Below are 14,626 nucleotides of genomic sequence, written 5' to 3' on the forward strand. Positions count from 1 at the left end.
CAAACCATGACCTCCTTGTTCAAAGGTCAATGCTTGACCACAGAGCCAACCCGGCCCGACTTCCTAAACTTTTCTTAATTTACACGACCTCACATTGACTGGGTTTCATCCTGTGGATTTGAGCGCTGCTTTATTTGAGTAGCATGAAGAAGAGAAAACAAAACACTGAAAACGAAACATTAAAAATAAAAGGTCAGTAATTAGTGTATCATTTTGGGAGGGGAGCCAGGAAATATAAACTTAGTGCCTGTGAGGTGTTCAACTTAGTTGTCTAGAGAGGCAGGCTGACATGGAGGATGGCACAGACCGCAGACGCGGCTGCTGGACAGCTCGTCCACCCAGGTGACCTTGAGCGAGTCCCTGAACTTCTCGGCAGAACGCAAACAACATCCACCCCAGAGGTTGCTGCGAGAATTCAATGAGAGGACGGTCTTGAAGCACTTAGAGCAGGGGCTGGTGCACTGCTACACCCTAACCTCTTCCTGGGGTCACGCCCGGGGCTGAAGAAGCTCCGAGGTGTGGTGGCTGAAGACTGGGCAGGAGAGCAGGCAGGGCAGTGACATGGCCGGCAAGAGACTTTGCTGTGGGGCTAGGCTGGTGCCTCAGGCTCGTCCTTTAACACCTCTAGGCCTCACTCAGCTTCATCCACCCCACAGGATTACTGTGAGGAGTGGATGAGGAAATGAGCTCATCACAGCGTCAGGCAAACAGAGAACTCAGCACACACTAGCTGTGGCTGTGGCCACTGCTGTCACCACTACCACCACCACCATTATTGTTATTACTATCATTATTATTGATATTACTATAGTAATATCTCACACATTGAACAGAGGAGGGGTATCTGGGTCACGGTCAATGAGTCTCTGTTTCCTCTTCAGGAAGGGCAAAGGTTAACTGAGGCCATTGACTCATTCGTGGCCTCTCCGGACACCTCACCCCTTTGATGGGCTAAGTCCATGGTGGAGCTGACCTGTGCTCTGTCCCACCCAGGTGACCTTTAGCCCAGGTCTTAACTTCAGGCTCTCACCCCAAAGCTGGCAAAGGGAGCCAGGCAGCCGAGGTTCATCTCTGAGTGGGCAGGAGCAAGCAGGCGGAGGAGAGAGCCAAGTGGAACTTGGCCAGTTCCTCACCTAAACTGCACGCCTATTGTGAGAACTAGTAAGATAACATTCATCAGCACCACCTGTGACAGCTGGCTAGTGGGTGGGAGCAAGAGCCTGAGGTCCCAGGTTCCAGGCCAGGAAAAAACTGAATCCTAAAACAGTGAAGTATGGCCACAGCTAGATCCATCCATCCATCCATCCATCCATCCATCCACATGTTTCCTCAGCAACCAGGGCTCCGCTGGGGAATGTGTCAGGCTTAGCACAAACATGTCACTACTATGGGGACCCAACTAAATGCATGTTCTGTGTGTGCATGCCTGGCAGTAATAACAGCTTGCTGAGAAATGCTCCTGATAACTGCTTGGAGTCTTAGACCAAGAGAGGATTCTAGAGCCGGGGTCGGCAAACTGTGGCTCGCGAGCCACATGCGGCTCTTTGGCCCCTTGAGTGTGGCTCTTCAAAATACCACGGCCTGGGCGAGTCTATTTTGAAGAAGTGGCGTTAGAGGAAGTTTAAGTTTAAAAAATTTGGCTCTCAAAAGAAATTTCAATCATTGTGCTGTTGATATTTGGCTCTGTTGACTAATGAGTTTGCTGACCACTGTTCTAGAAGTTTCTTATAATGACTCGAACTTGTGTTCAGTAAAAGCCCCCTGCCCCCCTTCCCCTGCCAAGAAGTAGCTTTGGAGGAGAACTTCCAGTGACGGGCAGCTGGCCACGAGATAAGCAAACCATTTTGGACAGCTCTAGTTGATAGAAAGTTCTGATGAGCTGGAATCTGGCCGCCCTACAATCTCATGTACTTGAGCTCTTAGCTTGGGCTTCTGGAGCACCATGAACATGTGTCCCATCTACAACCGTCTTAATAAAGATGGCCTCCCACCCTCTCCCCATCGCTACGGTCCCCGAATCCCGCCAACACCCGGCCTGTTCTCTTGGTACACTCTGAAATCATTCATGGAGGCATTTCTGAAAAGTAGTACTAACGAAGAGATCTCTGGAATAAAGAAGATATTTTAAAATGTTATATTTATTTGCTTGTTGAAAATAAAGAGCGTGAGCCAAAGCACGGTATCTCTAACTTAGCTAATGATCACTGGCTCCAATTCAAAAGGCGCTTTTCGGGAAATTCTTGGCCCATTCAATTCTTGATAAATCTTCTTGGTCTTCCCAGAAAAGACATAACTAGTACTAACCGTAAAAGGTGCTTCTAGCTTTTGTTGGCTCCTCCATAGATCTGCATGCGTACATACATAGTTCATGTACATGCATGCCCGTACAGAGGTGGGTTTGCCACGAAGCTAGTGAGTTTCAGGGGCCTTCACTTACATAGTCCCTTGGGAGGAGCCCTAGAACTATATGCATCCAAATTATAAACTTCAGGCCCCATAAAACCTATAAACCCTCTGGGTGAATACACACATGTGACACATGAATGCACACACACACACACACACACACACACACACACACACACACACATACACAGAAACCCAGAAACTAAACACATACTATTTTACAATGGTGATCTGGATGTGAAAATCCAAGCACCTAATTTGAGAATTCTAAATTCTATTCTTTTATTTGCAATTTGCTTCAAATGGATAGTAGTGAGAGTGAACAAAATTGTTGCAAGTTGCTTGTCAATTTTACTAGTGTCTGTAGACCAAGAACATACAGATGCTGCTTAGGGGATCAAATTTATCCAAGTTTCCTTTCTTTTAGAGGAAAGAGCTCTGGAGCAAGGAAGTCCCAAGTTTGAAACATGGTTCCTCTCTTTTTCAAGCGACATGCACTTAGGCAAACTATTTTGAGCCTTAGTTCAAGGCTTAGTTAAATAATCTTTGTCTCAAATAACAACAATGCCATAGACTTGGCAGGGCTGTTACAATGATTAAATGAGATGATGGGAAGAAGCACCAGCCCATGCCTGCTATCATATGTGCTCAATAGATGGGACCCCTTGTGATTATGATATGTGATTATGATAATTATTCACAGACCTGTCTCAAAAAATCTGGAAGCTATTTGCTTTCCTTCAATACTTTTGCACTTAAAGCACATACAAAAGTTTAATGAAAGTCACATTTATATGTATGGAATTTTTTTCCAGTTGACATCATTTCATTCAGACATTTCTAGCTCACCGTTTCTCTCTCCCTCTAGTTCACGGTTTTATCTTCAACATCTTTCTATGGGTTTCTTCCTTTTAGTATTTAAGCAGTTTCAAGTTTTTCCTGTTTTACACACATGTACACGCGCACACACACACACACACACACACACACACACACTCTGTCTTCACCTTCCCCTCTAGGTATTCCTGTTTCTCTCCCATTGTAGCTGAAAAAGTCTCTGAGGAGCTGTCCTACTCTGCTATCATCCCTTTCCTTCCCTCCACTCCTCAGGGCCCTCATTCTGGTCACTCCAAATCCTTCTCCAAACTGCTCTTGCTCAGGCCACCGGCCTGGTGTCAAAGCCAGAGAGCAGCGGTGGGGACTGGGGACCGTGCCTGCGCTCTCAGCAGCATTCACCACCAGGAATCACTACCTCCCCTCAGAACTGCATAGTTTCAGATTCTGATTTTTCCTGCTTCTCTTCTCACCTCTGCTCCTCCTCCTCCAACCCTTCCACAGTCAGGCTCCCCAGGGCTCTCCAGCTTTCTTTCTGGTGCTCTCATCTACTCCCAGGGCTCCCATCAGCTTGTCTATGCTGGATCCACTCCGGCCAGGCATTTCTTCCCACCTCAGGACCTTCAGTTCTCTCCAGACATGTCCTCCAGCATGTCACACGGGCACCACACACTGAGCCCTGAAAGCCCTCATGGTATATATCACTGTTCAGTAAATGCCCAGCTGATCGGGCCAGAAGCCTGGGAGTCACCCTTCACACCTCTCTCCCTCTTATCCAACATCTAATCAGTCACCTTATAGACTGTCTTCTAAATATTTCTTGACTCACCCCTTCCTCCCTGCTGACCCTACCTTAGTTCAAGTCACCACTACTGCTTTCAGGTGCCAGCCATGCCGACTGCCCACATCCACTTTCCATCTCTGCCTTGTCATGCCAACCTCTGCTTCAACCCTGGTGGCTCCTGTCTGTCCTTTAAAAAATATTTTTATTGATTTCAGAGAGGATGGGAGAGGGAGAGAGAGAGAGAGAAACATCAATGAAGAGAAAGAATCATTGATTGGCTGCCTCCTGCACACCCCCCACTGGGGATGAGCCAGCAACCTGGGCAGGTGCCCTGACCGGGAATCGAACCATGATCTCCTGGTTCATAGGTCAACATTCAATCATATGCTCAATCACTGAGCCACACTGGCTGGGCAGGGTCCTATCTGTCTTTCAAATAACACTGACAGTCCTGAGCATGATCCACAAGACCCCGTACAACCTACCGAAGAAATAATAAGCGACCCCACAAATGATCCTAAAGCTACAGTGTATTCCTTTATAGTCACATTCTCCGAGTTCGTTTAGCAAATCTCATATTGGGGGCTGGCTCGGTGACTTCCAGTTTCAACCATTATAAATAGAATTGTTAAGGAATATCTATCTATCTATCTATCTATCTATCTATCTATCTACTATCTATCTATCTATTTTACTGGATTGTTTTCTTAGATTTTTTTTCTTAAAATGGTACTATCAACAAAAGGGTATGATTTGTTTAAAAGTTGTTGTTATTCACTGCTTGTTCTCCAAGGGGCTGGGACCAGTGCAGTGTGTCATCGACAAGGGTCCCCAGAGCCTGTCTCCTGGGGTTTCACAACATCAAACTTCTCACATTTAGTAGATTTAAAGTGGAATCTTAACACTTTTAAAGTGTGCAATTTTCAGGTGATGACTATGTACATATCGTATGAAGCTTATCTTATGTAACACATTCTTATATTTGCAAATTGTTCTCTTTTCCCTTTCTCTCTTCTGTTTTTATTCAGGTTTTAGTTTTCTTCTAACCAATAAAATAATAATAAAAGCATGCATGGTGTGGGAGGGATAGCTCTCAGACTGTTCAGAAAATTCTCTCTGCTTGTGACAGGTTCAGGATGAAGTCCCATGTCTCAGTCCCTTCAGTTTCATCATAAACTCAACAAGGAAAACACCTGTGGAGTCACAGGTCCCAGAGGGGGACCCAGTGGCGGCCATCACAGGCCCATTCCTGTCTCGGACTGCTTGGCTTTCTGACTCTGCATGCTCTCATTTTCCCAGCATGCCATGCAATCCATTTTTGGAGGCTGATTGAATTACAAACGCTATTATTTAATACAAAATGCCTTCAGTGACCATAAAAATAAACTAGTCTTTTACTTAGGAACAAATATTAGAAATTTAGCTGGAAATCTATGTCTTAGACACAGAGATCCTGAGATAAAGGGAGCAGCTTGTGGGAAAAGTTCAATATTATATTTAAGACAAGAATAAATCAGCTAGAAAAGAAATCTAGTGAGACAATTACCTTTAGCTGGATAAAAAAAACATATGGTAAGAAAAACAACAGAATAAGCTCATGAGGAAAAAAACCATTGTGAAAGAAGTATGTTCTTTACTTAAAAAGTATTAGTTTTACATGTTGCAGTATCACTCTCTATGAGGGGTCAGTGATCACCACCTTTCACAAATGGGACAAGTGAAGTGCTAAGAAATTAAGTGGCTTTCCTGTAATTGACTTATCTAAGTTTTCTGTTTTGTTTTGTTTTTTTCTTTCTTTGCTCAAAGACACAATAAGAGCAGAAAGAGCCAACTCCAGTATCTTCAGTCAAGGGTCATGTCTGCTCCACCTCCCACACTGCAGGGCTATTACTCCCCTCTGGGACCTGGACCCTCAAAGACTCTGTGAGTCAATTCTGAAACAGCCAGCTGACACAGCCGTTCAATCTAGCCAGTTGGTCCAAGGAACTATATGTAGATAAGACCAGTATTGTTAGTTTAACCTTGAAAGGGAATTTAACTGTATTTAAAGGTCACAAGCAAAGCATGTTACCAAAGACAAAGGTTCTGGTGGGCTGGAAGGGAAGCAATCACTTGCAGCATCACACTCTAGTATACTAAAAGAGGGATTTTCTTATAAATCTCCAATACAGTTATTGTTGAAATGAAGAAACTTTGAAAGTATTTTTTATTTTCCTTTTCTTTTTTTAAGCATTGATAGAAAGTCTAGCATGAATTAAATTGATAATAACTTGCATTTTTTTCATATAAATAATGTACCTAAATCCATTCTACCTGAATGTCTTGGAGTTAAATCCATGTTAACTGTCTGTTCCTTCTTATTAAGGTGTTTTCTCAAGAGTCTCAAATTGGTCAAATAATCAAATACTCCTTTCAATTTAAATCATCCCAGACCACACCACATGGTATCTAGTAGCTTAAGGACGAGGCACAATTATCCTGTCCATGTGAGATTTTACAAAATAGAGATTTCCTATGTTTATTCTTCAGCTCTGCGAATGTAACAAATTTATCATCTTGTTCTATCTTCTAATTGGGAGAATATTCCAAATAAATATCCCATTTATCTTCAGCTTTTGAAATCCTGTTTAGAGGTGATATAGTTCCCTGCTTCAGTCTAAGGGTTGAAAATGGAGGACCCTTGTCCTTGAAGTGGATAAGTGCAGTTTGTTAAACTGATTAAAAAACGCAGAGTTCAGCCTGGCCAGTGGGATTCAGTGGTTGAGTGTTGACCTATGAACCAGGAGGTCATGGTTCAATTCCCGGTCAGGGCACATGCCCGGGTTGCTCAATCCCCACTAGGGGATGTGCAGGAGGAAGCTGTTCAATGATTGTCTGTCATCATTGATGTTTCTATCTCTCTCTCCCTCTCCCTTCCTATCTGAAATCAATGAAAATATACTTTTCAAAAAGTAGAGTTCAGAGAGGATCCCATATTTGGACCTAAGATAAACAGTATTAATATTTCAGGTAATTATAATTCATTGAGTTCCATTATTTCCTCTTTACATTTGACAAGAGTTGTAATAAGGGATGTTATTTCCATATTCAGAGAGCATAACACTGGGAGAGGCCTGGCAGGAAACATGGCCGGGAGGAAGCTGTAAACATCCATTCATGAGGATAGGGCTACCAGATACTCCTTGGTCCAGGAGCCCCATGACCAGTGAGATGCTGCTGCTGGGTCTTCTCAGGCAGCGGAAGAGATTCAAGAAAAGAGGACAAAACTGGATAAAGTGTAAGTTTTACAAGGCGTGTAAGCTGAAGGAGATCAAAGTCTGTACTCGCTGCCTGTAGAGTGGGAAGTTGTACTGTCTACTAGAAGCTCAACAGTTTTAGTGGCTGAAACTGGACAGAACTGTTAGGAGTTGAAGGGAGATTAGGAGCCACAGGGCGGAAATTCCATTTCACGGATGAGGAAAATAAGGGCAAATGAGGTGATGTGATCTCTGGAAGAGCCACGTGGAGAACCCGACCTCAGGACACTTACTACACGAAGCCCACGTGAGAAGTAGTTGTGGCAAATGTTACACCTGAGAAATAAAAAGATTTTTAAAATCTATGCTTTGTCTCTACCTACGGAGAATACAAGTAGGTGTACAGTGCCTACATGAGAAGGGCCTTCTCAACTCCTTAGTTCTGTCTTCCAAACCCACTGACAATACTCCTCTCTTTTGTGGTAAGTTTTCTTGTAGTGCCTACTGGCAGGTATCACCTTGAAATTCTGCCCATGGCTTTCTGGTTGATACCTTTCTGGTTAATTAAATTACCTGTTAGTATAAATGTATCTCTAGTCCCAGCTCAACGAACTGGGCATGATGCTCAAGTCTATTATTCCCACCTCTGGTCTGGCTCTTACCTCACATTTCCAACTGCAGAACAGGCCATGTCTTCCTGGATGCCCTGGCATTTCTTGGCCAGAATGAACTCACTGCTGCTTCCAGACCCGCCCTTATCTTAGCCAACTACTCTGCACCTGAAGTACTGTTTCTGATCTCATTGACCCAGTTCTGGACTTCAGTGACTCAGACTACAGCAGTATCATTCTAGCTTTCCTGCTTTCAAAACCTTTCAGTGGTTTCCTATTACCCCCCCAAATAAAATCCAAACATCTTAACCTGGGTTTTAAGGTCCTATTGTGTTGGGTAACAATTCAACCAATATTTATTAAGTACCAACTGGATGCCATGCACTGTGCTAGATGCTGGAGACATGGCATCTTAATAGGATATAACCCCTGCCCAAACTGAATTTTCCACTATAGGAGAGGCATGTGGCATAGCAAACAATCACATATATCACTGTGTGTGTGTGTGCATGTGCGTGTGTGTTAGAGGACATGGCAGAATTAGGGAAAGCTCTGGGATAAAAGAGGAAGAGTACCTAACCCAGACTGAACCGGAGAGAGGTGGAGGAAAGGAAGGTTGGAATCAGGGAAGCAGGGATGGAAGTGAAAGCTTTCCTAGAGAAAGTAGCTGAACTTAAAATATGAAGAGGCAATGAGACCAGTGAGGGAGGGGTAAATGAGAATGATGAACAGTGCTTCACATAGAGGATCCAGCTTATGTGGCCTTATCTCTGAACTTCTCCACACAAACTGGCCTACACCTCCTCCTTAACCTTTCCTTACATCCCTTCCCCCACCTCCGTGAACCTTCCAAAGTCTGTCTCCATTGTCATACCCCTGAGCTTCATCTGACCATCCAGCTAGAAATCACCTCTCCTAACCTTCAACTCCCTTAGCCTGTACTCCTGTACCAGTGGCTCAGGGCTATCCAGGGAACATTCATGAAATGAATTTCTCCTGCCCCACCCAACTGTGGTCTATACAACACCTCCTGTCCAGACTAGTGGATCCGCCTTAGCTGGCCTTCCTGCCTCTTGCCTTTTCCATTCATCAGGTGGGCTTTCTCACTGTCACCCAAATACATTAACCTAATGCTGCTCTAATTACCCAGAATGTCCTCCTTCTCCCCTTGCCACTCAATTCCACCCATCCTTCATGCTGTGAACCAACTCCATTCATGCTTTCAGGAGACCCATCCTACCATACGCTCTCCCTTCTCCAGCTTCCTTTGCCTTTAGGTTCAATGCAATCCTGCCTATCTACCTGGACAGCGGGATGCTGTCTGTCTTCCTCATGGCCCATGTCAGCAAAGATCTGACAACATAGCAAGGAACTACGGACAGGCTTTTGCACATCTGTGCTTCCAGCTTTGAGCAGAGATAACCTAGCTTCATCAGTAAAGTTGAGAGGTCACTGGAGAGAAAAATAAATCGGCAACGAAAAGGAGCACCTGAGATAGGATGAGGCTGGAAATTGCAAAGGCTCAGGAAGGAAAGCTTGCCGGAGGTCTAAGTCAAATCAAGTCAAAACACATCACTGTGTTTTCCTTTGTCTTATATAAATGGTTTCTCTGGAACATGAAAGAGTTAGAGTTCTTTTCCTCCAGATAGGTAGCTTTGTCTCTTTAAGCATAATATCTGAGTTTCCCCTGGAACAGAAAAGGGAAGTATTTCTTCATTCAATGAAAAGAAACTATCTAGATTCCTTTTACGTTAGTTTTATTTATATGGCTGCTCTATGGTTTTCTTATTCTGCAACCAAAAATCCATGATAAAAATCAGTGATTTGAGACTAAGTATATTTCACGTATGTTTGTGTCCCTTGTAAAACCTTAAAAAATGATTCCCTTTTCCAAGATATAAGCCTTCAAGTTTCAAAACCACGTATACTTCTGGGAGCAACTTCCCCTTTGACATTTCCTCATATAAACGGTCTGTTGAAATTGGGAAAAGCAGGGGAGATCCTGTTCTCTGTCCTTATCTCACTCCCTGGTATGGGGGACATTTCCTCATGACGGTTAGTGTATTAACTGCTGGCAGGCCTCCAGGAGTAAATAAGGGTTGGACAGAGCTGGAGACTATGCCAAGACCTTACGCAGAATCTTTGCCCTTGGTCAAGGACAGAAGGGTCTCTGCCAGACAAGTTAAATCAAGGAGACTCGATAGAAGGAGGGCCTGTTGGTACCTGAATAACAAGCCCCTCAAGAGGCATAAACCCGAGACTGGAGATCCCCTTTGACATATGGAGTTCCAAAGAGCTACCTTTTAAATATCCACCATATGTAAGATATGAAATTAGAAAGTATATTTCATTAACATACTTTGCAGGTACAAACACTCCTTACTGAACAAAATCTTCCCCTGTGGTCTTAGGAGCCCTCATTTGAACAAATCTTCCTAGTTATATGAGCCTAACTAGGAAACTTCCACTTGTATTGTTCAGGATTTCTACAAGCTGCCAGAGGCATTACTTCAAAAAATTCAGGACAACCTGAGGCCCCTTGAGTTCATTTCTAAACTTGCCTTGGCTACTAGGATCTCCACCTTGCCCATTCCTTATCTCCTGTTCTCTCATTTTTTTCTTGACTTTCTAGTCTAGCTATCTCAGCAGGGCTCCTTCCCCTTACTCAAGCCTGTATTTGTTGTTAACTGAGCAGTTCACAACCTACACTTGCTCTCAAGCACCTCTCTTAAGTCTTCAGACTCAGGAGTAAGGCAGAGAGAAAGGGCGGGGATGCATTTTCTTCCTTATGTGGTGGCAAACTAGATCCCTTAAAATCCAGTGACTGTAGGTCCTAACTGGGTTACTTCTCTGAACCTTAAAGTTTCCCCTTGATCTGAAAGCTCTTCCTCCTCTCCCCTCATACTGGCATATGTCAGCAGGATGTTCCTTGAGGCCATGGTAACCTTCAGAGGAGATTTTTTGGGCAGGATGAGCAGTGGTAAAGACCGACCACTGACCAACAGATTCGCCAAGCTGAGCACGTGTCCAGAGTCTAGACTCTCACCTGAATGAGGAGATCGATAGCGAAAGTCCTCTTTGGTCAGCAGCAGGAGAGCTTTGCCATTCATTTCAAACGTGTTGCTGTCAATTGGCCTTAAAGAAAACTCATTTTCAGCCCACTTGAGCCACTGGGCTACGTCATCCCTGCTCCAGTAAACTGGCTGCAAGCCTGTTGGAGAGAGAGCAAGGCAGAAAGAGACAGAAAAAAAAAAAGGGTCTTGTCAGTTAGACAGCTGGAATAAAGGGGAGAGATTTCTGAATGGTTAACGACATTAGGTCCCCATGTCTGAAGAGCCCCCATGTTTAACTCTGAATTCCAGGTTAAAACCCAAGCTTCATAAGTGCCAAAGTGTGATATCAAATGAACTTTGTATGTAGAGGCAAATGGGGAGAAACATCCTTTTTTTTTGCCTTTAAGGGACCATTGGTCTTAGAGCCCCACCCTTCCTTGCCCCACTCCAGGGCCTGTCTGGATTCCAGGGTTGCCGGAAAGGTGCAGCTCTGTGGTGGCCTGAGGTACCCATGGGGGCTCAGAGTCATGACACATGCCAACACACTTCGAAGGGGACCTTAAAATCAGAGCTGATCTGATTGCGACACAGCGTCCTTTTGAAGTGGGAATGTTCCAGAGCTGGGCTTGACCTCCCAGAGCTGCCAAATAATGAAGTGTTCCCTAAAATTTCTTCCTGGAAGAGCATTTGCTCAGCCTCTGGGAAACCATCAGGCCAGCCTCTGGGGATGAGAGGGCAAGGTAAGGAGAAAAGGTCTTTTGCCTTTTTAGTCTACTCGCTGTGCTTAGAACTTCCTGGAGTGGGGAGTGGGGAGGGAGAGCTACTTGGACTCGGAGTAGGACCAGAAGTGGGTCAAAGGGAGGGCTGCAGCTCAGGGCCTATCTCTGTCGGGAAGCCTGACTGGGAATCTACCTTTTAATTTTATTTTGCTGTTGTGAGAAGTCTTTGACATCATTCAAGTGGTTTAGAATAGTGTTTCTCAAAGTGTGATCTGGGGACCCCTCAGGGTTCCCAAAACCTTTTCAGGGGTCTATGAAATAAAAACTCATTTCATAACTATATTAAGAGGTTATTTGCCTTTTTCACTCTCATTCTTTCATGAATGTACAGTGGAATTTTCTAGAGGCTCCACAAGATGTGGAATTGCAGCAGAGATGAGAATCCAGCCATCTCCGATGAAGCTGGACATGAAAGAGACTTGCAGAAATGTGAAACAATGCCACTCTTCTCACTAGTTTATTTTTGTAAATATACCTATGAATAGATATTTATTAATATATACTTAGCTTATTACTTTTCAGTAATTTTACAAATATTTTTAAAATTCTCAGTTTTAATTTCCAATCTGGTAACTATAGATAGCTAAAACCCATATGAGCAAAGCTTTTTGAGGTCTTCAATAATTTTTAAGATTTGAAAGGGGTCGTGAGACCAAGATCATTGAGAACAGATGGGTTAGAAACAGCTAGATGCTCAACAGAGCTTCATTCTCTAAAGCTGTACTGTGTAAATAGTTCAATACAATGGAATCAGTGAATCAGTGTTTGCTAAGAAGAGCCTCAGTCTCTCTATGCAGTTACCTAAACTTGCTAAGGAGTCTCCATGAGTGTGCTATAAGAGTGTCCTTCAGTTTGATCCTGGAAAGAATCACCTTTCAACCTTAAATAAGGCAAGACAAAGACCCGTCTGGTCTACTTGATGGGCCGCTTAGCATCCCCGGGGAATGAATGGCTCGGGTCCCCTGGAGAAGGTCCAGGGCCTGTGGGCATGACTTTGGCTCTGTCTTCCAGGCAGCTCCTTTGCAAAGTCGTTTTGAAGAATGGTAGCTTCCTTGAACTTTGTGGAAGTACCTTCAAAACTGGTCCACCGTGTAGGGCATCAATAAAAAACTACAAGCATTGGGATACTAGAGATGGGCACCTAGGTGGGGTTGTTGAGTTGTTTTGTTTTTAAGTTGCATAATTTTTTTTACATAGAAAGAAACAAGTGGCATTATAAAATAATAATGTGTAGTATGTTACTGCTCTATGATCTTTAGAATAAAATGGCCACTAGAATTTAAGGTTCTGTTTTAAGAGTCTTAAACTGGGCCAAGAAGCAATGCCTATTAAAAACGGTCAGTAGATACAGGGGGCGCCCCAACCTTTTCCAATGACCTTGAAAAGATGAATCTGGAATCATGGTGAGGTGGTAGTGTGAGGATGGCTCAGCAAAATTTCAACTGTCGAACTGGTACAAAACCTTAAAGTTTACTTCCTATTATTGTCCATGGTGTCAGCCATCTTCGAACAAGAACAGCATAATGGCTTGTCATTAGGGACTTTTCCCTTCCTCTCCTCCACACAAGGCCAGCCATGAGGGGACACCTGTGAGGCTCCAAGTCAAGCGTGGCCTAAGGAAGTGCCTGGGGTGAGAGGGCCACAGAGCAGAAGATGATGGGTCAGAACCAGGAAAAAAGACAGGGGAGCTTATTAGTAGCGCAAGTGCCAAAGCAAATACAGAACTGAATCCCGCCTGGGAAGGGAAATGAGAGTAAAATGCTGAAGTTTCTACAGAGGATGCATGGAAACACAGGAGGGTGGGTGAGAAGGGGGTGGGAGATGTAAGTAGCAATTTGAGGTTCTTTATATTCTACGGAAGAAAATAGTCATGAGTAATCTTTTCCCTAAATACAAGAAGAGGCACACACTCCAAACAGCCCTGCCAGTTAAGAATGACAGTTTCTCTTTTCACTTCCCATTAGTCTCTCCCACAGCCCAGCCCCTGCCGCAAGCAGAGCCACCAGGCGGAAACCCCCTCACCAGGCACCTAAGTGAATGCTCTGAGCTTGTGAGCAACAGGAACCCAGTGAGTTACAGTGGGTCAGGGAACGCAATGGCAATCTTAGCAGGTGACCTGGACAGAGCAGGCTACATGCTTGGGGCCACTCAATAAATTTATCAGAGTCACTACTCTTCCTTCCATCAGCGTAAAGAGATGGCAGACACATTCAGTGAGCTGGAAAGAGGCTTGATAGACTTGGGTGTTCAAAGTCAAGCTTCACTGCCATTGCCTTTTTGGTTCAATAGAATAAAAAGGTTGTGGCTGCAGGATGTGCTTTGCAATTTTAACTGAGGACAAACAAGCCCCATTTACTCATACCTAGGGCCCCAAGGCCTGGGTGTTACAGCGTCTAATGGAATATAGCCCTGGACCCAGAGGAAACTCTGGTCTAATCAGGACCATTTCGCTGAATTTATCTAGCACGTCGATCACTATTCTAAGGCGTTTATAAATACTAGTTCATTTAATTGCATGCTCACAGCAACCCTATGAGACAGTGTTTCAGATTAGGGAACTGAGGCCCAGTGCCTTTAAGGGATTTGCCCAAGGTCATATGGCCATGGTAACAAGAGGAGTTGAGGTTTGAACCCAGGCAGTCTGGTTTCAGAGTCTGTGCTCACATCCATTATGCTGACCCATGCATTTCCCATCCAGATTTAGATGGATTTTCAAGACTATTAGGAATTCAGATAAGACTGAGTGAATTGAATCCTCCCCACCCAAGACTTTGATCTTTAGAGGCTTTCTCAAGTTATCAATGGACTAAAACGACAGCAAAAAAAATCTGTAGATCCCCGAAGAAATAGATTTATAAGTGGGAAAAGGAAGAAGAAGGAGGTGGAACCCTGCTTTGAACACATCCAGGAACACAGCGCTGCC

At 44.1% G+C, this 14,626-nt stretch overlaps 1 protein-coding gene across 1 annotated transcript in view; it reads right to left on the reverse strand.

The window, feature by feature from the left end:
* ETV6 (ETS variant transcription factor 6) overlaps window positions 1-14,626 on the reverse strand; it is a 218,492-nt gene that overhangs the window by 37,278 nt on the left and 166,588 nt on the right. The window contains exon 3 of the mRNA XM_008140416.3: window positions 10,918-11,082. Coding sequence (XP_008138638.1) covers window positions 10,918-11,082 — 165 coding nt within the window. The remainder of the gene's footprint in view (window positions 1-10,917; window positions 11,083-14,626) is intronic.

Source organism: Eptesicus fuscus, chromosome 7 (genome assembly GCF_027574615.1).
Source record: "Eptesicus fuscus isolate TK198812 chromosome 7, DD_ASM_mEF_20220401, whole genome shotgun sequence".
In the NCBI taxonomy this organism is placed as follows: Eukaryota; Metazoa; Chordata; class Mammalia; order Chiroptera; family Vespertilionidae; genus Eptesicus; species Eptesicus fuscus.